We start from the raw sequence: 23,889 nt of genomic DNA on the forward strand, positions 1-23,889 counted from the left end.
AAAAAAGTCGGTGTTCTACAAATTTCATTCTAGGATTTGCCTATGATCTGATGATTGAGTCAATAATCACTACACAATTTCATATCGATCGAACACACCGTGCTCTTAAAATCAGGTCAGTATGTTACATTGAGAACTCTTAGATTGGGGGAATACCCGGGAAATAAGTGTGACTAAGTCAGGAGCGGGTTATAGCTTCGGGCACTTTCATTGGCTCGCGGAGCTCTACCAACTGGAAATTCCAATTCGATTTTATAGGACGGATGCCCACGCTTATAATACTTTTGCTTCTAGGAAGTATAAATATGAGTTATTTTTTGAGGAGACATCATTTAGTCTGAGTACAGACAGCGAGTAAGAAGTGTCCGAATTAGTGACAGATCATTAACAGGATGAAACCCACGAAGGATTGTTTTCAATTATATGAGGTGAGTAATAATATTTCAATTACATGTATTTGCATCTATAAGAAATCGCACTTCATGATTTTGAATACGGAAATACGATACATTTCTCGTCATCTTGTTGCAGGTGGTTCGCACAGAATGTCTCAAACTCGAAGTGACCATTTTGGGAGGTCGCAATATTTCCATGGGACCGTTTACGGACAAATGTAAGTAACCCACAGTTGGTGGCCGGGGGGAGGGGGCATCCACATCAGCCATGCTCCATGCACTTGACACCATCGCCAAGTTTCTGAAGCACTGTTTATCCTCTTCTCTATTTTTTGGAACAATATTCTACCTAGTACATTCTTCCATCAACAACTAAAAAAAAACTTCTTGTAGATTTATCGAAATCGTACGCAGTGGAGTGCGCTTTTGAATGTTTTCTGAAAGATCGTCGACTGTGCGTTTAGTCCCTCGTACAATCCTCCCAACTTCAACCATAAACACCGGACAGCAAAACCATCCCCTTTTGATTAATAGGCCTATTCTTTGTCTCTTCTTGAAGTTATCGACACTCCTGACCCATACGTACAAGTAACGGTTCCTGGGACAATGGGAGATACGAAGCGGACGAAAGCCTTCGATAACAACATTCAGCCATATTGGAACGAAACATTTACATATCATCTTCATCCCAATGAAACACGACCTAAATTAGGTAAGTACTAACTGTATTCTTAGTGTTTGGATATTCTTGGGAAGGAAAAAATTGCACTTACAGCACTGCAATGAATAAAACTGGTCCATTCATCCACCAATTGTGATCGACTTTGTTCGCGCCATGTCCAGAAGTTCCATCTCCGTTTACACCGGGGTTTGTACTCTTTATCTGCAGTGGACGGCAAGGGTAGACCTATAATCACAGCAGCCCTACTGCAGGCGCCATCTGAAGCAAACTTCTCAGTGGGCTCATTCCCGGCTCGGGCTCTCCCTCTTCGTTGATGTGTCATGCTCCAGCGAGAAGGGCTCGCCATCTGAAAGGTTATAGTAAAACTCATCTTAGGATATCTTAAATTTCTCTTCAGTTATTCAGTTGATGGATGCCAACCTCATATTGGGGGACACGAAGATTGGTGAGACGGAGATAGACACGTCCAGCATGGAGATTGGACAAGTTTTACGGAAAACAATAACCTTTCAACCACATCAGGTATGTTGAAGAGCGGCAAGGTATCCGGAAGGCGGATGATGTCTAACACATTCCATTTATCTCTACAAAAGCAGGGTCACTTTTCTTTATCTTGACTAACAAAGCTTCGAGAACGCGAAGTCCCTTACGAACTATGTCATCAAGGTTGAGATTGGACCTGTGGACTCGATTGTGGTGTGCCTTTCCTCACCCTAAGTTTGTGGCCAACCGACTTTAATCATTCCTTCCTAGTTGCTCCAAGGCAAGCTAATATTTGCATTACTATTATCATTATTTACGTTGAACTCCATTCTTTTTCAGTCAGAGGTAGACGTTGAAATACTCCTCAATGAAGAGTAAGTACTTTTGAGTTAGATTCTCTTTCTGAATCATTCCAAAATAACACGCTAATTGCAAAAAGTCATTTTTCATGTATGTTTGGCAATTCAAAGGCCAGGACTCAATAGCAAGAATACTTGGGCTCTATCCAGTCCACAAAGCAATAGTGAATAAATCTATACACGTACTTTGGCCATGCGATCATTTGATTATGCGGTGTATACACATTTCTTTCCAGCAACAAGCCATCTTCTGGCATCCGTTTTGACAATTGTCTCTCAGACGAGGAACATCTGTTTCGGGAACAGCGGTCACAGCGCGTCCTGAACGCAATGAAGGAACTGCTCGGGGTAGATGGCCCTAAGCATCTAGGGGATGTACGTTCTGGTCACTTTGATCTTCACTTGCTGAGTATCCTGTTTCTTCTCTTGATCTGGAAGCCAAACGGTTATGCAGTTGGTTATTTCAGTTCATTGGCAAGTCTGGAGATGGCGTAGCTTCTTTGTCATAAGCTACAAGGCTTTATCATATTGTCGCGATATCCAGTTCCGATATCTAATGACAGTTCGAGTCGAATATGGAGCTGTAAGGGAGCGTGACCTTGTTTCTGGTGCGCGTTAACACATCTTTCTGTTATTCCAGGTTCCCTGTATTGGTATCCTCGGCTCCGGCGGTGGCTTCCGAGCCATGACCGCCTTAAGTGGTGTCATGAAGGCCCTCTCAGATACAAAGATCCTGGATTGTGCAACTTACGTTACCTCACTCTCAGGCTCAACATGGTGAGTGTCCATTGCCGTTGTCAACACAAGTATCAAATGAGATTATTGCCAACACAGTTTGTCGTTTATCAATACTTGGAATGAAAGAAAGTAACATCCCGAAATCGCTATCAAAATACTTTTGTCGGGAAAACTGAATCGTGTGGGATTCGGCCAAGTCGTATAGTGTTCGCTGATCTGATATATGTAGAAAATTGATGTTCAGCAATTTCCTACCTGCAGGTATCTATCGAGCCTGTACTCGCACCCGACCTTCCCAGACCCGAGTGCAATCGAGATCGTCCAGAAAGAACTCAAGGAAGCGACTACCCGGAGTATCGCAAGTTCCATCCTCAGCACCCCTAAATACTTCAAGAAGTTATTGAAGAAAAAGAAAGCTGGTCTTCATGTTACCTTCACCGATTTGTTTGGTTATATGGTTGGCGACATTCTACTGAAGAATGTAAGTGGCGAAGCTGTGGTGAACCCTTTTCCGAGATTTAAATGCTTAAATGGTTTAAATCGCCCCAGCATTCGGGCGTTCCTTGCAATTTCAAGAATCATTGTTTTCGTACAATATGGACTTAGTTCGTGTAAATGCAACATGGCCTTGTCCGAGGCCTCTGCCTTTCGATAGTCGGCGTTTTTTCTTCAAGGCAAACGTTTTGACGTTATTTGATAGTCGACTCTTTTTGTACAACGTTTGTATCTTGCCAATTCCAGCGCACTGACACCAAGTTATCCGAACAGAGGGAGAAGATAGTGAACGCCGTAGTCCCTATGCCCATGTACACCTGCATAAACGTCAAAGATGACAAATCGGCCGAAGAGTATCATGGTAAGCCCAAACTTCGTCCCTGTCTGTGATAGTCTTTCCCATGGTGAGATGGCACGAAACAGCCATTCCTGCTAATAGCAAAACCAACACATTGTCTCGACAGAAGATAACCACAATCCTAGACAGTGAAAGCGAGGTATAGTTAGCGTTTTGCCATTAATAGTACTAATGTACGTCTTGATTCTTTTCAGAGTGGGTGGAGTTTTCACCAAACGAAGTCAGTATTCCCAAGTATGGAATATCTCTTGATACAAAGCTATTCTGCAGCAAGTTCTACCGCGGGAGGATGGTAGAGAATGATGAGGAGCCGCCACTACACTACCTCCAGGGCATATGGGGAAGTGCTTACGCCATTCACCTGAAGAGGATATTCCCTGGTGACACCGATGACAACGAGAAGGATGATACAGACTCAGAGCCAGGTAGGCTGATAATCTTATCTTTATATATTACTGGTTCTTTTCATCGATCTACTGTTTCGAGCATAGCAATAAACCCCATTATCTAATGACCCATTCCTTTGTCACGTTATGCATCCTTCAGATAAGTAACATGCGCAGTTTCGACCACCAATCGAAGTCAGGTGATTGTAATGTCATCCGACAAACGTGCTGAGTGACAGTTTCAATTGTTTTTTTACAGGTGACGAAGAGTCAAAGAAAATAAACTGGGGAAACGATCTTGCTGGGGACGAAGTTGATCGAAGCACAGATGACGATGATGATGATGATGATGACCAAGACGAGGTTGACGGCTTCAAGATGGACGTCTTCAAGTTCCTCTCTGACATGTAAGCCTAACGTCTCAGTACAATAGTACATGTGCAGCTGAAAGAAAATCAGCCAAAGTAATGAAGAAAGCCCTCAAGTTGTCACGTAGTAAGCAGTTGACCGCCACGACCATGCGAGTGTTTGGAGGTGTCTTTTTTGGGTCAACACCCATTTAGTTAAAGCTTGTACAGTTGTAAACAGACCGGCTCCGATCAGTGCCCGCCCCGCACGGTCCCCGGCCAAAACATTTATTGTACAAATGTTACTGCCCATTTCAGGTTTAGGATGACCAGTCATCGATCCTGGCGATCCGCTCAGGTCCCGAATATGCTTCGTGGACTCTCCTTTCAAGAGTGTGACAGCTGCAGACATCTAACGAAGACGGAGGAGACCAAATGCGACCAAGTTGGTAAGCCAAAATTAACAGTTTTAATGAAACTTGTTTTCAGCGTCCACTGTTAGGATGTATTTTATTTTGATATTTTTGACGTGGCAATGCGATGAGATGCGACCAGCTTGGCTTGTGTGGCTTGTGTGGCTACTGTTAGGATGTAATATAAAAGTAGGCTGGTTTGCAATCTTTATGAAGAGCTAGGACTGACGAAGTACGAAGTATTTTAGCTACTTCATCGATGACTATCTTCGAACATTTCCCCGACATTACCTGGTACAGCTAAGTATTGACTGAAGATGATGTACATGTGTCCTGCAAATGAAATAGCACATGGGTTTGATGGCACGACAGACCTTCGTAGTTCGCTCATTTCGCTCATTAAAATCTCTCCGAGAAGGCAGTGCAATTCTCCTCATTTTCATCCGTTATCTTTTTCCAGATGTTAACTTTTCGGACCTCTATCGCCACATCCTGAAGGACGCGGCAGAAATGTTCGTGGTGGACGCCGGCCTTGCTTTCAATCTGCCCTTCCCTCTTCTTCTACGTTCCCAGAGGAATGTTCAGCTCATGCTGTCATTTGAGTTCAGTGGGAGAGATTCAGATGATGGCAATCCTTTAATGGTGAGTTATTTAAGACCATTGTCACAGCATACATGTATGTCGGTAGGAGGCACCTCCTATATCAGAAAGCTTGATATCTTCATTTCGATCGCTCCCTTATCCGCGTGGTCCTCGACCAAGACCATCATGGGTTGTAACAGCGTGTATTGTATAGCGCGTGAATACCCGTTGTCGTACTTAAGTTGAGATGGGAGAGTTCGAACTTCACATACTGAACTATTTTAGGCTTAATAAGGAATACTCTTTCTCACAGGAATTGGCCAAAGCAAAGGAATGGGCGGACAAGAAGGGACTGCGGTTCCCGCCGGTTGATCCGAACGTGTACGACCGAGAGGAGGGAATGAAAACGATGTATGTGTTCAGGGACCCCGAGGATCCGATGTGCCCCATCATTCTTCACTTTCCTCTTGTGAATACTAGCTTCAGGGAATTCAAGGCACCGGGTAAGTTTGATACAGTTTTGTGTATTTTTATCAGATTACTTAAAACTTTTAATTTTATATCCTTGCCGGGTTTTGTGCGCAATAAACAGACGGTGATGAAGAGCCGGTCCCAGCCTGTTTGCTCATCAGCACACAGACGGTGATGAAGAGCCGGTCCCAGCCTGTTTGCTCATCAGCACACAGACGGTGATGAAGAGCCGGTCCCAGCCTGTTTGATCATCAGAACACTTTGCTAAATAGCTCCACTCATCAGGCTAAAGATCCATTGCCATTATCAGTGTATAAACATCAGAAATATTGGTTTCCACGTACTTATTTTCCTGACCTGATTCTGTTCCAGGTGTACCACGCGAGACAGAAGAAGAAAGGGAGTTTGCCAACTTCGACATCTTTTACGACAACTCGCCATACAATTCTACCAACTTCGAATATTCACATGAGACATTCGAGAGGTTGGCGAAATTGGCCGAGTATAACACTCTCCTGCACGTGGAGGAGATAAAGGAGGTAATGGCGGAAGCTGTTGCTCAGAGAAAGCTGTTGGCTCATTCTTCACTCACGGTGGCTGAGCGTGCTCAGGCGATACAGCGGTCAATAAGCGCGCCCTGTCATTGGAGAGCGGAGGAATGAAATGGCTGCTGGGTAGTACCAAACCGTGTTGACAATCAGCTGTTGAAGGGAATGTCAGATCTGAGAGAAACTGTTGGACAATAAACGATGTTTCATTTAGCTGCATCAAGTGATGGGACCAATGTTGCCAAGGAAAGCCTTGACCCTGTTGGGATATCGAGTTGTGCGAAAAAAAGGAGCATCTGAAATTGGCCAATGAACATGTATATATCTTGTGGCTCGTTCTCCGCATACGCGCGCTAGCGATCTAGACACACCATATCGTAATAGGTAGCGTGGTGAGACCTTTAGGTGTGTTTCTTTGGAAAATTCCACTACTTGACTGTACTATACCATAAACAATGTAGCGCTCAAAACAGAACCTACGATTGTACATCTGATCAACTATTTTAAACCTGATGGTATTGATCTAATGTAGGGAACCAACTCGTTCATGAACTCGAGAGAGACTGAATACGCATCCTCCACTCAACCATGTAGATTACCCTAACGAAATCTCTTAAAGATACAAGTTTTTGTATGTTATCATCCGCATATGCATTGTATATAACTCATCTTTTGTATTAAAATATCATTTTTCAACATTGGTTTGATAATCCTTTGTTTCTAACATCAATAACACCTAGAATACCTTAATATTTCTGGATCAATCGATATTTTACTTTTAGCACCCAACTGTGCAAGTTTTGCCTGAACTCAGTACCAGAAAATGATACGGTGTCATCCTTTCTCTTATGACGCTTTTTAAATTAGGTTCTGAGATTGACAGCTAATCCGCAAAAGTAGGGATAGGAAATTTGAGCTCAATGTTCTATTTCTGAAAGTTGCTCAGTCCGTGACTTCTGGTCGAATTGCTAGTTTAGGCCATTATCGGTAAAAATCTCGTATCGAGATCTCATCGAGAGCAAGAACGGCTCAGACACGTACATGAGGAGCATCCTCCTACAGTCATGAAGGCTCTCCTCAGCATTGAAAGCAGCTAGTTCTTGGAGAAAATAGGAGCATGGATTCGATGAACTTATCCCTCGTCCAAAACAGTCCAGCAGGGCTTCAGCCGACCAGTGTTGCAGTCAACTCCAAGATACTGTTCGACCCCATTTGGGAGTCAATTCTCTACCTGACATCCATGTTCATATGGATAATACCCGTCGTCATCGGAGTTCCGGGAAACATTTTCTCCCTGATCGTTACGTCATCGAAGGAGAACCGCCACCTATCGACGTGTTATTACATGAGCATGCTAGCCATTGCTGACACGATTTATCTCCTGACGGAGACGTTGGTGTATGTGGTGATGGGAAATGTACGCCTGGGAGATCGAGACCACAGAGTGAAGGAAGTAGTTTATCAGTAGGTACACTTTGTGTCCTATGATTATCTGGTTGGTGGTGGGAAAACTAAGGCAATTTTTACTTTATACACTAACAATCTTATAGACTTTAAAAAAACATGCTACCTGACCAGTAATAAGTACATAAGTTAGACCACATGCCCGGTGTAGCTACAAATCGCTATGACTGAAGTGATTGTAGGGACACATATTCCTCCCAGAACCATTCGTTAGAGCAACTGTAAAGCTCTTCCAACGTGTCTCTCCACGACATGACCAGTGTAAAAGATTGAAACACCTTAGGTTGAACATCTCCCCGGGGAACAACAAATGATTCTGTCGGTAATGCTATATACAGAATCATATACATGTATACTGTAATCCGTCAGAATTTATAACGGCCGGGCACTTTTTTCCAGAGGGACATTTTCGACTACTACACCGGCGCAACCTTGTCACAACTACACTTTTTGCGCTGCGAAACCGTTCAACGGAATGATGTGTGGCACTGATGGGCTTCTATAGACGCCCGTGGTTGCAGTGACACGAAGCTCGTTGCTCGCACTTTGAAGGGTTCGGGTCTTTGGCGTTCGTCTTTCTATGACTTCGGTATTACATAGCAGCGCACTCGCGGCTGCTTTTCCGACTTGGCATAGGCTATATGAAAGAAGCAGTGACATGTCGGCGATGCAAGCAGTGGTCTTCTTACACCAAGAACAATTTTCAAACCTTATTTTAACGTATTGAGCATTTTGTTTGGAATGGGACATGGAAGAAGACCTTGTGTTAGACCGCCAACAGGTCGAATAAACTATACAATGTGGACCATGTTACATGTATGTATTTTCAGGTTTATGTGGTACGTGGTGCATACCCCCGCCATCCTGTCTGGTTTATTCCTAGCAGAGATGTCCCTGGACAGGCTTATTGCTGTGAGGTACCCACTGAAAGCGGTCACTCTGTGTACCAGGAATAGAGCGAAGGTGACCTGCCTTGTCACAGGGATACTTACTGTCATTGCCGAGCTTCACTTTTTCCTCTCATTCAAGTATTTCGAGGATCCAAATACAGGTACTAATGTCACTGGTTCTTCTTTAATTTAATTTCTCAAATTGAACAAGAATGGCGCACATTAGCTGGCTAACTTCAATTCATATTATCACAGTCATTAGGATAAATATGATAATGCGGTTCGCTTTACCCCGGGGAAATGTCTACACATGACTTAGTGTTATTATTACAAGTCAATGAGAAATCATGCCAACTCAGTGAAGTTGATTCTTAAATAGTCGTGAAATTCGCATTCATATCAAACGGAAGCTGAGTGTGCGATGATGCAGACATCCAGTAACAGAAAAAAGGAACTCAAAATTTGGTTCGACGATGAAATCAAGTTTTAAGTTCTTATTCCTGTTACTGGCTATATATACTTATCCCATGGGTGCATGGACATTTTGTCTATCTACCAGGGAACACCATGTTGAAAGTATCAGTCCCAGCATCATTTGCCCTGGAGATGCTAGCGGTCGTGTTCCAAATGGCAGTAGGAACCATCATCCCCTTCATCATCATCATCATCAGCAACGCCATGATCATCGTCACTGTCCGGAAAGCCTCGGCCAAACGAAAGCACTTATCCAGCCAATCACGAAGCCAGGAAGTAGATACTGCGTACCTAACGCGCATGCTCGTTCTTGTCGTCTTGGCGTATCTTTTCACTTCGATCCCTTTCAGAATGTATGAAGTTATAATGGAAATACCAGAAGTGAAGGAAATCTATGATTTAAATAATAAATATTGGTACGTACGTTTTTATGCTCAGTACTACTTGGCGCTAAATCTTTGGAACTACAACGGTGCCTTGAACTTCTATCTTTACTGTATAGGGGGCGGTAAAAAATATAGAGGGCAGGTAAAGAGAATTTTGACATCAGTGTTATGCTCAGCAGCCATAAAAAAAGATGTGATAAGGACCCATTCCCCAGAACCCTCAAAGATTGGTGCAGCTCACATAGGGGCCAAGCGATTGGCTGCCGTTTGAGTCGCGCGATGCAGTGAGCGACATATATGCATTGCGAACCGCTTCGTCGACGCGAATCGCAGAAACATTCATCTTCTACATGTACGCTGATGGTAATACTTTTGTAATGATTCAACTTCCGTCGCCACGAAGCACTGATGCTGCCTCGAAAAAATTGGCTCATCGCATTAATTTGTTTGTCAAGGTCCAGAAATTAATATTATCAAGGGTATTTTAGTGAGGTCAGAGTTCTTAGCAGAGACGACAAGCATGGTGAGGACGACGCTCCCAATACACGTCCCACGTTGCGAATAGTAGAATTTGTATCTGCGATTTCGAATTTGTATCCACGATTTCGAATTTGTGTATGCGATTTCGAATTCCTATCTGCGCATTCGAATTTGAATAACATTGACAAGGACAGGCTACTGATCACACGTCCTCCTACTGACAACTGATCATCAGAAAATAGATCGCCGTACACGATTAATGATTCCAAGTTTCTATGAAGACGTGGGGCCGGTTGATATAGGACGCAAACCAGCGTTCCCAATCTGCAATAACAAGGGATTAATGGGGATATGCGGTTATAAAGGCAGATCATCATTTCTATCGTACGACGTGCCATCTCAGTTGTTGAACTCCCCAAGTGACACCAGGGAAGCCAAAGCTTGTTAACACCGGCTCCTTGTCATCGGCCAAATCAGCAGCACGATGAACTATTGCGACAATTTGGTTCGTATCAATACCACAAAATCGATCAAAAACACTGATTCGCAGCTAGCTAACAGGTTATGACAGTAATGCATATCTCACCGTAACTCAAAATGTGCAAATCTACACGTAGCCCGTTATCGCCCTTACATGACTAAGGATCTCAATTATGTCACACGTCAGCTGCTCATGAGAATATATCTTAGTCGCCAGGAATTCAAGGCGGGTCATAGTATAAGCACCACATGCGTCGGCAGGCGTGGCCCTTATTTTGTTATCAGACAGAGTGATTATCTGGGATTAGGTATTGTGACACTTCGACTTCGTGGAACAAAGCTGGGGAGCAAAGCCGGGTGAATTACCAAAGGAACTCATTAGATATCTCGGGGCAAACTTGACATCTCTGTCCGATCATTAAGGATAAGATTTAGGCTTGTCCTTTCCCCTGACACTGGCCGCTAGGAAAGGGATCAGGTTCGGGATTATATTTCTGCAGAGTTACTTGGCAATATAGCACACTGGCGGCTTATTTGTGCCAAGTTTCGACCAGTGTTTTTAGAGGAATCGTGTATGTGTTCATAGTGAAGCCGAACAAGACAATGAATTCAAACGGCTCTCAACTGCAAGCCTTCACTATAATTTGAGGACCGTTTGTCAGTCAGTTTGTGGTTCCCGGCACGACACCTCCCTGATCCAGACATTGGCCTGAACGCCATGAAACTTCACAAACTTGTCTAGTTTGACCTGGGAGTTTGACCCGATCGGGTAAAGTGCCACCAAACTACACCTCTAAACTGATTTCCACCAAACTTGATACGTTCAGCCAGGTTGATACCAGTGCGTTACCAAAGGGGTCCATACGTCATATGGTCCAAGGGCCAATTACACGCATGGACTGGTGACCTCATACATGTCTAGTGGGCCGCATACGAACTCGAATGGGTGGTACCGTTTGCCTTGTCGCAACTACGATAATAAGAATGATTCATGGCCCTACATGATAAATAAATAAATAACAATATGTCTTTCCTCAACGACGAAAGTCGAAACGCGTAAAAACAAAATCGCTTTATCCTCACAAAACACATTTTGTGTAAATCATATATATCGAGGGAGAATTCATGCGGTGATTCCTTCAGTGTATTGGACCTCCCAAGGGCGTTCCTTAAATCCTCACGTCTTAACTCTGAAATCCAGTCCATGTTTTCATAACTAATTCTCTATTGAATGTTTCAATAAAACCGTACGTAACATGGTCGAAACCTTCCAAGGCAGTAAAGTATATGCCTCATTTGTTTGTGGGAAAATATATATTGTGACTAAGATTATGTAAGCTTATAATATGGGCTGGGCGAGAATTTAAACGAGGGCGTCAACTCGCATGTTTCGATTCACTCTAGCCAAAGGTAGCGAACAACAAAGATGGAGTCGTGTCGCAGAATGTTGGTGCTCGCTGTTTGGGGTTTCTTAGTTTCGACGGTAAGTCATTTCCATTATTTTCGTTTCCATCGGACATCCGTTTTCATCACAAGGAATCCTAGATTCCTTAATGTTTTGCTCAAATGCTGCATCTTATGTTCCATCCTTATATTATCGCCTTTGACTAGTTAATAGCTTTCCCGGCCCAGCCATATTTCGCCGTTATTTCTTTCTTATGAATACATGTAGGCTTTAACTGGCCACTAAAAGCGCGTTTGATTCAGGAAATGCTATGATTTCGTTGGGCTTTGGCGTCGTTCTTTGATGGCGTTTGTAACTGACTATGGTCCCGCCCATCTGCATCAGCTTGGCGTATATTGGAGCTAGTTTTTATTAAAATCTGAAATGTCGTATGATAGAGTGTCTGGGAACAAATTATGTTTGGCTCTGTTAATCACTGAGGTATTTACACTGGAAGATGGGAAGCCCGCACAAGTCAAACACATGCGCAATAACAGTAACTGGCCAAATGATTCCGCGCGTCCATAAATGTCGGGTCCACTCTGCCAGATACTCGCACTCGGCTAAAAATGTTGCGCCTGTGATGCGATTGAGAAAGCTTCGTACAAATACCGCCAACAACATGTGGCTAGTTTGTCTGCTATAAATATACTCATGGCAATAAATCCAATAAGGTTAGGTTTTCAAGTCACGCCCTGCTTATCTGGAGATTTGAACAGGGATATGCATTAACCAACATTTAAACCCCTATCACAATATGCCTCCGCGTGGTTAAACGACATTAAGCCACAACAGTGGCATAACAATGAGAACACAAGGTTCGAAAGCCTAACAAAGCTAGCATTCATGCTAACGCCCGGATAAAACATACAATGTGTGTAAAAATGATAAACCTCGCGAGCACATACAAACTATCCAATCGGTTTCATCTTAGAGTAAGATTGAACTGGTGACGATGAATTTGATTTGACCTTTGAAGTTAAAACTTTTTTAAAACTTGTCAAAGCAACACTCTCCCGTACAGAAATACTCCGAAGAAATTGTCCCGACATCCCATGTGTCATGCAATGCCCGCAATGACCGTCAGTGGTACTAAGACTGGCTTAAGAAGGATGTATCTTGCAACTGTCCCCTTTGGTCAGTGATACTAGATTAGTGGTAGTCTACTGTAGTTTCGACATGCTCGTTCCTTGTCTGTTTTTTCATGGTAGTTCATGTTTCTACATTATATAATCATTATCAACAACGTCAATTCTGTTTCTCATTATTTTCAGGCACTTGCCGCAGTTCGTAAGTAAATTTCAAGCAAAATATTCCAGTGCAGCACTTTTGATAGTGTTTTTCTTCAAACATGACAAATGCTTTGCCAATGAGATTGCTGATGAGGACTGATTGTAGTAGACTGTGCATCGTAAATATGACAAGGAATGTCATAAAACAACAGCTTGCCACTGGGCCTGATATCCTGACTTTTCGTCCCTAGAACGAAACCAGGAATTTTGACATAGTTACAGGGTAAGACCGATCAAGCCTTGGGTAAAATTCTACTGCAAGCCCACTTTTCCTATACTAGACGCTGACAATCATAACCACAGGCCATTGTTTAACTCACGTTAACCCGAGTAAATCTCTTGCAGAATGCCCTGCCGGATGGACGACCTACGTTGCCGGTAGTCGATGCTACCAGTACGTCGAGTCATCGGTTGACTTCGCCACTGCCGAAAACTCATGTGCTGCGAATGGCGGCCAACTTGCCAGTGTGACCAGCCAGGAGGAGCATGACTTTATCCTCTCTGATATCTGGTAAGTATTCGAAAGCGCACATGTAGTTGCAGGTCAAGTGGAGTAGGAAGAAGGGCATGTTCCATACACTCATTCCAATGTACCAATCGATGAACTTGGCCAGCTAGATGAAGCAGGATGGCATTTCGCCTTTCATTCTTTGTATTGTGAGATTTGCCTCTCCTTCCAGGCCATCCGTCACCAATGACTACGTCTACCTAGGAGCCGACGACAAGGCTGTCGAAGGGACATGGGTATGGAAGGACGGGTCCGTTTGGTCTTTCGATAGGTGGGGCGTGTGGAATAGGCAGCAGCTTCCCGTTCATGGTAATGTCCACAACTGCCTCACCATGACCAAGGTCACTGACATCAACGGAGACTGGTATGACTTCCTCTGCACTAACACCGCCCACTTCCTTTGCGAACAAGGTAAATTCACAAAGCTTATTTCACACACGACGTGATTGTCATTTACGGCAATTCAAAATCCTATTGGTACTGACAAGGGAATAACCGTTGCAATAAAGATAATGATAATAGGCAACCATTTCTCACTTTCAAGACCTTCAAGTGCACGTGCTAGATATGAGCATCTCCTTGATACCGGGAGTGCCCCTAAGGGATCTACGTGTCAGCAACTGTAATGTACTCTAAGTTGGTCGCCGTGTAATATTCTAGTGAGCGCTTTATAATCATCTATATAAAACGGCTATTGCAACCGAAAGCTGTAAACTGTTGCCTCATTGATTCCCACAGCCGCTACTAATGTTGCCTTCACCTGCGATGCCAATGATGGCCGCAACTGGCAACTCTTGACCGACAAGTGCTACTTCTTGGTCCGCGGCATGAAGAACTGGCAAAGAGCTGAGACCAACTGCCAGAGGATGGGAGCACAACTGGCCAGCATCCACGATCAGACTGTCAATGACTTCTTCACCACAACCTGGGTGTAAGTACATTCGTATAGGTTCACCACTGCCATCTTCTTTCATTTTTCGCCGGCGGGGCCGGTTTTACGGACAATGCTTTGGTAATTTACACCACGTTGCCCACGGACAGTTTTATGCGAAATGTGCCACGCGTAAACGCAACGTGGAGGAGTCTTCCTGCAGTGAAGACTGTCTTTCTCCTACCGTTTTTGTATGTCTGGGGAGCAGGATGTAGTGGTGAGAGTGCCGAAATGATAATTGAAAACCTTCATAGCTTAAAACCCCTTCCGATCCACTCGGTTCTTTCCACCAAAACGTTAGCGTTCCAAGGTTTCGAATAAGCTTAGTAACTTAGTAACCTCCCCGGACAACCCCGCGATGTCGAAGCGATTTAGGCAGTTATCTCTCAACGAAATACGCTATACGTCACACAACTTTGAAACTCTTTCTCCAGGCAACGTTATGGCCGCGGCATGTGGGTAGGATTGAACGACCGCTCCGTCGACGGTACCTTCATGTGGAATGATGGCACCACCAACAACTTCCAGAACTGGGCAGTCATCAAAGGCGTACAACAACCCGAGAACACGAATCTGAAGAACTGCGTTGGCCTGGCATCTCCGGCCAAGGGTGCAGCTGGACAGTGGAACGACTACAAGTGTACCATGAAGGAATGGTCCATCTGTCAAAGAGATGCTGTTTAAGATGAACACTCCATGCTCTTGATAACACAGGCTATTCATCGTTTTTCAGGCGTGGCCGCCATCTTGTTTGGGGGATTAATCTGGCAGAATTTAGTCTGCCTTTAATATTTCTAACAAGATGGCGTCGAGATGTTATGGTTGAGGAAACGATGAATGCAAGGCATTATTTAGCAATTTGAATATATGTTTGTTGGAAATATTGTAACATCAATGCTAGAGAGAGATACACGTCACCCGATATGTTGACATAAGGGAAATCTAATAATGAATCCATCTGTTAATGAGTTGATTAAAGATTGACGAGTCAATGCATGATGCAACTGTTCTCACTTTCATAGAAAGCGATGGAATTGGCTTGGCGGATATTCATCACGAAGAATGTTAATGGTGTACATTTTATCTCAATCGCATGTATTAGTGGATTTACAACATTATTGTACATGTATATCATCAATTTATTACTTTTCACCGAGATGTGTAGTGAGTTTTAAAATTTCTAACCCGTTGATGGGATACCTAGAAAATATCAGATTGTGATATATATTTTAGAAATAAACTACTTATAGTACAATTCACGATACATTTTAATTCTTTGAGGCAACCCGAGTAGCTTTCGACATCAGTTGCCGTAGCAACCAGCCGAACCGAAAAAAGTACATACCATATCCCAACTAAAATTCGCCTTTTAATCTCATAAAAAATGATCAGCTTTTTCAATATGGCAATGTTTTTTAACACTCCGCACGTTTTTGGACGCGTTCATCTTGAACTGCTGATATGACGCTTTTATTATTCATGCTGCTTGCTTCTTGGAGCGCTTGTGATCCGTGCGATGGTGGTGTAGGTACCAACAGTCTAACACCACAATCACGGAAGAGATGGGACGAGGTGGCAACACATCTCTGCTGATGAAAAGTGCAAGAAAATAATGAAATATCATTGATACTTGACCACTAACTCGCCCTGATGAACATGCCAAGAAAAACTGTCGGTGTTTTGGGAGATTTGAACACCAACATCGCGTGCAGACGATGCCTGGATGTGGATAGTGTTTGGCTGTACTTCGGACAGCGGGCTAGAGGAGCAGTCAGTAATCAAGGCATGTTCCGTCCTCACGAATGTATACTCTTTGTTCAACATTGTACCTTTTCTCTCATCGTTCTGCTATCATTATTCAATAACCCTCATAAACCCAAGGCAATCTCCTGTTCCGATTCTAATTTCACCAGTATAGACTGGGAGACTGTTTGAGGTTGTCGGAGAAGCATTGCAGGCAATTAATTATCATTTCATCATACACTTCGCTTCCCAAATGGGATTCTATTGACGTACTTAACATTTTAACTGTCTTGTAGATATGGAAGGATCCTTCATTTGTACATTTATGAAAGGCAAACTACGCTTTAATCAGCAAGACTTCCGCTTCGAGTATTCGTATTATACATCAGTATACCGTGCATTTTGTCAAGTAATTGACTTTAGAATCAACTTCAAAACAAAGACATGATCAGCTACGTGTCTTTGATCGTCAAATGGTAATGATAATGACAAATAGACATCAAATGTAAGCTTGGGTAACTAAGATTTTCGAGTGCGGGATCGAGGAGACCATATTGGTGATGTTTCGCTATTCTGTGCTAAGGAACAATCGTTGGTCCAACCATAACCTTTCTTCAGTTTTGCATGACTGAAGGAGTCCATTTCGTAACGGTCAGAACGGCCTAAGAGAATGCCATATCCCCGCCAATTGTACCTGGTAGATCAGGAGGAATGATATGACCATGAACAGTAGCTTATGTCTTATCTAGGTCAAAGTAGCCTTCTCATCATTTCTTGATAATGAGTTGGACCATCCAGCCCCATTCAACGTGCTTCCAGCATCCGCACAACTATTCAGGCAGTCATTGGAAGACTATAATACCTTTATCTCTCTGATTGCACAGGAGTGGATACGATCCAAGGACGCACAATCCGAACCAGATCATTCCCCCATGAGGCCCATCACTGTTAGCTCAATCATCTATCGCTGTCACGCTAAATTCAGTTTGATATAAATATTTGCAAATGTGGAGAATGTCACATAAAATGTGTGATAAAATATTCAGGATTCCAAGAAATATTGGACCGAGTGTCGAGTGTACTAGGTCTGTTTTGCAATCATGGAAAGCTATGAGCGACGAAGCACGAAATTTAATGCTAACGTAGACAAGGAAGTAGAATCACCCGAACTAGGAAGAGACATGGCTATCATCAGCTGACGAGGAGAGGGCAAATTACCATCTTCAGACTCCGCAGCAAGCACAACAAGATGCGGTACCATCTATTCCACAGGTGTCTTATCAAATAGGAGACCGAGCCATGTACTGCATGACTGCTCACTGCCATTTACTGCATGAAGATCACAGAAAAAGAAATCTGGCTAAATGAAGTCATCCTACAAGACTAACTGGACGATAGGGCGGAAATGCAGAGTACTACCGAGTAAACACATCAAATACAATTGACTGTATAAGGAGTGAACGCGAAGAAGAATCCCAATTTGGGCTGAAGAGGGATTAGAGCAACAGTGTTATGAAGTGCTTCGAGAGACATGTTTCTGCTCTTGCCAATGTTTTTGTCTCGTTTCAGAAAAGATTCATATCCAAGTCTGACTTAATCCGTCAATCACTTATTGCCAATCAATGAGAAATAGTTAATACCTGTAGAATCATCTTTCAACAGCAGTTTTGTAAGCAACAGCAGTGGTGTGGTGGTGAATACATCTTGTGAAAATCAATAGGCGCTTAATCTGAGAAAGGCCAAATACCCGGTTGATTGATTGGTTTCTTGCGCTCAATGCTGGATTGCTTCACATAAAAAACACCAATCAGAACACCAGAATACTGGTCGTAATCAATTACCGACTGGGCAACCTGGTGTTATGACCATGATAGGTGACGAGGCTGACCTCAGGGCATTCATCACATAGCGCAAGCTGAAGAATCCAGCCGTGAATAATTCTCCATTTACCCATCGGAGTTACTGAGTGATATCCCGGGAAAGAATGTCCCCCAGTACAACACTCCAATGCAGAACACTCTCCACACACACAACAGGGTCCTCTGAGTGACTACCTCCTTACTGTATCTGCAGGCTTTCATTTAAAACGTGGTATTGCAAAGACAAATTGACCAAACTATTTGCATCTTTAGAAGTAATGAACACTAACATGTCACTCTAATTTTCTCAGTTTATTATCAAGTTGGTCTCGAAATACATTCCAATAAATTTGGTTTTCCAATTTTGATGCTGTAACCTTTTCAGTTTAATTTGATAGTTTGATATCAATCTCATTGAAATCTCAAATTTGATATCCCAAATCAGAAGGCATTTTGAGAAATTTAAGAATGTATTTTGAGACCAAACTGATGATAAACCGAAAGAAATTAAAGTGATATGTTGACGTTGCTTAGTTTTAAAGATACAAATAGTTTGGTCAATTTGTCTTTGCAATACATCTTTTTAAATGAAATCCTTTCCAAATGAGTAGCACTGATCTCCGGAACCTCGATGTGTACCCGACGCTAAGTGTACCCTATGGCAGGTCGGAGCCACCATAGCCATTCTTCAAAGCAGACATTTCGCCTCATCACACGACTACTATCACTGCGCCGGAGTATGGCATGCATTTAAACAGTAATGGCCATGTGTGCCCGGGATGTGACATTATTGCGCCCGGTACCCATTAGGCAAATTGATTTGACCAGGATCGAATAAAATTTATCTCAACAAGAAGACATCACTGTCCGCCAAAAGCTGCTTTTTATGAGCACGTCCAGAAACTATAAACATAAACAAATCAGTTCCTGACTACAATAGACCTGAGGAGATGAAAGTCGGATGACGTTCATCGTTGTTCTTATCGCGACAGAGGGACATGCATCAATCTAGGCGGATCGTCAGGGACCATCGTTTACTCAGAACTCTGTCTGCAAAGAAGGCCTCTAAGCCAACAATCAGGTTACATTGCCTTTGCAAAGCTATTATATGGCCATACCATCAACTGTTTTGTTGAATATTGCCTCTTGTCTACATAAGAAGACGCGTCACATGAAAATTAGCAATTACTCAAGGCGAAGTTTCCAGGAATGCAACTACCCTGAAATGTACATGTATCCTCATCCACCTCAACCTCCTCAACCTCAAAGCGGATTAAGATTTTAAGCTGATATGCTAAAAGCGGTATTTTGACATTTCCAGTGATTCCATTCCATACATGTACCTGTGAGGGAATGCGATTTAGTATTCGTGGCACTTGTCAAATCCAATCGATCCTGTTCCGTCCTTCCGTTCGCAGCAGTGTTGCTTTGCTTAAGATTATGCATGATTATAGTATTCAATCAGTCTACGTCAAGGCGATCTGCCCTGGTGATTCTCAAATCAAATTCACAAAGCTTTGGTTGTCAATCTCAATTTTCATTTCTCTTTCTTCTCTGTTCTCGATCAAACATCGATGTACTTGTTTTAATCTGCCTGATTATTTACATAGAAGTGACGATGATTCGTGAATGTCATGTCATGGAATCTGCGGTGAAAGAGAAGGGGCAACTCTGAGGAACAAATGTACTATCAAGGTGGAGTTGAAACAGGGCTCGTTGGATGAACAAACCAAGCCTAACAAAAACTAGGCCTAACCGATGCAAGCAGATAATGTCAACTTTTCAAGTGCAATATAATGTGGACGCGTATTTCAATTCAAAATAAGTTAACTAAGGATCTCTCAACGCTCGCCATTGGCTTAAACTACGCATGTTCCTGATCGCTGTGATAGCTCTACCTGGTGGTTCAGGCGCAAAGCGATGTCCGTCTCCATTCTCGTTTTAATTCTATAAAGGAAATAGCGTTCAGCAACAATCACATTTAACGATTTGATTAAAATTGAGTCGACAGATTTATAATGCAATGAATACGTGCAAGCGGAACGTTTCGGTAATTAATTGAAGATATAAATTTGAGAGCTTAAAAATTATAGTTTTAAAAACGTCGTTACACCCAATGTTGGTGGTACACCTAGAAATTGTTTGTCTTATTTGTCACAAATGGTGATTCAATCATGGTACTAAGCATAATTATGATCAACATGTACTAACAGTATCAACATTCATGTACAATATAACAAACGACATAGTCTACTGAAAGCCTTATTCCATTAGAAGACATGCGAATCTCTTGTCCATTGGGATGATGAGCCGGAATATGACATCGGATGCTGTCAAATAAAGACTGCTTACAAATGAAATAGAGAACACCACGGTTTAAGGCTTTGTCCATGTTTGCAGAGTCATCTTTGATGGCCTATACTGAAGACATTTGGAGAATCAAAATCAATCTTACCTGTCTATCTCAGGATGACTAACCGTATCTGCTAATATTCAGTTGATGATCTACGACAAACGAAACTGCATCACCATTCTCCTGCTCCTTCTGTGCTATAAGTCAGTTCAGTTCAGGAGTACTTTGCCCGGCGGTCCTCGAGGAAACAGAAAGGTAAACAAGAAGACCATACGCTGGAGTCCGAGAAACGAAATGTATTGATATGTGCTGCATGTGGCCGGAATTTAAAAAACATTTGGTGGTTAATATAATGTTATTTAAAACTAAAAGTCTATAATCTTTTTTAAGCTCCCTAGTAGAAGTGAGGTCAGTCATCATCCGTGCTTGGTGCATATTGAGCTCAAATGCCTTGGTGTGGAACTGAAATGCGACATGATGTATGGAAACTACTGCATATCTTACTCAGGTAATCTCATATGAGTAAAGGTTGATAAAGAGGTTTCAATCGGTTTCCGAGAATTCACGGCTCAGTACCTGGTATTAGAGAGGCTTGAGTCAAATCGATGTAAAGTTTCTGGTCACTGGACAAAAGAGACCCACCCAAATATTTTCTCAAACTAGTTTTGATGGGGTTGAGTTCACTTTTCTCTCCTCAATTTCACTGGTCACAAGAGACTCCGGCGGCCCAATTGTGACCCTTCGGTAACCAGTGGCAGAATATGTGGATACGTCACAAGGCATTCTAAAAACACGGACACAGAACCAGACATACCAGTATTTCGAGTTTTTTTGATGGAGCCAGCCGTGCATCTATTCACCAAGACACTGACGTCTTGACATAGATTAGGGACAGCCGTGACTACGACACATCGGGTATCCAAGCAGATTACACACGGGAAAGAAGATCAACCGTCTACACTTACCGTACAAGCTCGTATACCTCCCTCACATCGTCTGCGTTTAGGATGACTGAATAAGATGACTACTACGTTTGCCCAGGTAAGTTCGAACCTTAAATTTCCAGATATTGCTTTTGCTGAATATGAATTTATATATGTTGACGCCCATTGGAATATGGATGTCATTTTTGATTTTTTCAGCCAACCACAGATGAGTTATTGATCATGATACACGGCTATTTATCAAAAGTGAGAATTGTAATTGAAGAATTGTCGCGCACAGCTCCGCTGGTTTCAAGCAAAGTCTGTATCTGATATACTGAAATTGGATTGAATTCTCATTATTTTTGAGGTAGATAATAAAACACTGAGGTAATGGAAGCCATTTTCTGCCTCAAATGTAATTGAAATTACATTAGAACCTCTCTATCAAGGACATCCTTGGGACTGAAAAGTGCTGTCCTTAATAGAGAGGTGTCCTGATTAGAGAGTTCAAATTGAATGGAAACAACCAGTTTGGGACCAAAACATGTGTCCTTAATAGAGAGGTTGTCCGCTAAGAGAGGTTCTACTGTACAAATAAGGGAAGTGATATTTTGTGTGGTTTCTAAAATATGTCATGTATTTTCCCGACCGAGCGTTCTTGGAGATATCTTAGTATTATTTAAGTGTCCCCACTCATCTAACCTTCAAACCATTTGAGTGATAGGTTATTGTCTCGTTACAGAATGGTGTTGTTCCGTGGGTATGACTCTCCGTTGAGCATAGAAAGCTGCGCCTGGACTGTAATGTTTTGTTGCTCGCTCTCGGATTTTAGATATAATTTGTATAATCGAGCCTCGATTCGTTTACCATCTGATCATTTATGCATGGGTCGCTTGGATATTCCAGGGTCGTAACGTTTATTCGAAAAAGATGAAGATTCATTGATGGCATTAGTGAATAAATGATGGAAGTGGAAGCGATTTTTTCGCAATTACCTTGATGACTAACACCAGGTGTGCTGATTATTTGATAAATATTTGAGAAGTTTTGTGGCGAAAAACGAGAATTGGTTTGGTGAAGGCAGTTTTGGCCCCTCCCATGACGTCCAGTACAATCAATAACTCGAATTTTTAGTTCCAGCCACACCCGAAATCCACCCCATTTTCCATCTTTGTTCTTTTTAAAATCACAATGGCGGGGAAAAACGAGATCGCTCGAAATAATATCTCGAGCGCCCAAGATAATAAGTCCATCGATCGAGATATTTCCTGAAATTTTTTTTCTTGTTTCAAAAAAAATAATCATGTGATGTCCTTTCCTAGCTGTACATTTCTCTCAACATTCGCTCTCTAAACTAGAAGTGTCTTCCATGTTTTTTAGCAACATCATTCACGTGAGACATAAAACTGTTGTTATGATAGTAATACCCAGCAGCTTGGCCCATTATCAAAGAAAAAACCGAGCAAGAATCCCGTTGATTATGTTCATGGAATCTTCGACGTTCTCTCAAACTGAGTATTTAGGCACAAACTGTAAAATAGAATAGAGTATTTTATTTTCAACACCACCGAAGCTGAAGCAGTGAAAAGGGTGTTGCCTCCTCTCCATTTGTGAATGGTGTTAGTGACAGTGACAACGCCGCCAGTCTCTCAGCGATTCACACCATCACTTCAGTTGCGTGCTTCTCGAGGAGATGCAGTCATTCAATCCCCGTCATAATGACGGATAACCGTAGATAACTAGCAATGTCTTTTTTACTGAGGATTACCCTTCACCTGTAGTGGATCACTCCACCTGGCATATCTTGGGTCTTTCCGCTGTCATATGCGTTTTGGTGAGCACGGAGGCTGAAAGCTGGATAGTGTCGTCGAGACGTTTTTTTTATCAATTTCTGGAGCGTTAGGTCGTTGATGTTATGGATGTGGGGCGGACTTTAGAGGATTATCGAACTATTCGATGTTTGAAAGGTTTTCTCTGGGCAAGTGCAATTTGAAGTATAAAGTTACCGTGAAGGTGGTGGTCTTTCAAACTTATAACTGAACGTTTGCATGACTACTTGAGTTGTAATACGGGCGGAATATTTCATAAATGGTGGAACAAAAAGGAAAATCTTGGAAAAATGGGGATTAAAATTCATCATTTCTGCTTCAATCTCAAGAAAGCTGTTTGAAAATGACCCCTGACAGGTGGCATATGTTTCATAGAATTTGTCAACTTAAAGCCATCAAGTGTGAATGATTTCTCAGTTTTCCCACTGTCAGACAATGGATTAACGGAAACGTTATCAGTCGTTGGTTAGATAGAATAAATGGAATACAGAATTCTGACCTATGTCGAATTACGCTGCGATTCCTGGATACAGAGTGTTCGAGTGTTTTTCGTCAGTCTCATTGCTAATTTGT

The 23,889-nt window shown here is 42.5% G+C and overlaps 2 protein-coding genes across 2 annotated transcripts; both read left to right on the top strand.

Moving 5' to 3' along the window:
* Window positions 1-348: 348 nt before the first annotated feature.
* Window positions 349-6,897, top strand: LOC135489045 (cytosolic phospholipase A2-like). The gene is made up of 15 exons (XM_064774174.1): window positions 349-428; window positions 532-613; window positions 955-1,107; window positions 1,475-1,599; window positions 1,900-1,934; window positions 2,156-2,294; window positions 2,560-2,696; window positions 2,919-3,138; window positions 3,399-3,513; window positions 3,705-3,935; window positions 4,156-4,303; window positions 4,562-4,692; window positions 5,117-5,298; window positions 5,552-5,741; window positions 6,082-6,897. The coding sequence occupies exons 1-15, from the start codon at window positions 393-395 to the stop codon at window positions 6,369-6,371; spliced, it is 2,214 nt and encodes a 737-aa protein (XP_064630244.1). The 5' UTR covers window positions 349-392; the 3' UTR covers window positions 6,372-6,897.
* A 4,937-nt stretch (window positions 6,898-11,834) lies between these two features.
* Window positions 11,835-15,861, top strand: LOC135482790 (C-type mannose receptor 2-like). Its single transcript, XM_064763168.1, has 6 exons — window positions 11,835-11,914; window positions 13,150-13,165; window positions 13,513-13,678; window positions 13,848-14,086; window positions 14,414-14,606; window positions 15,041-15,861. Exons 1-6 carry the CDS (start codon window positions 11,858-11,860, stop codon window positions 15,288-15,290), a joined length of 921 nt encoding a protein of 306 aa, XP_064619238.1. The 5' UTR covers window positions 11,835-11,857; the 3' UTR covers window positions 15,291-15,861.
* The last annotated feature ends 8,028 nt before the right edge of the window (window positions 15,862-23,889 follow it).

Source organism: Lineus longissimus, chromosome 1, assembly GCF_910592395.1.
Source record: "Lineus longissimus chromosome 1, tnLinLong1.2, whole genome shotgun sequence".
NCBI lineage: Eukaryota > Metazoa > Nemertea > Pilidiophora > Heteronemertea > Lineidae > Lineus > Lineus longissimus.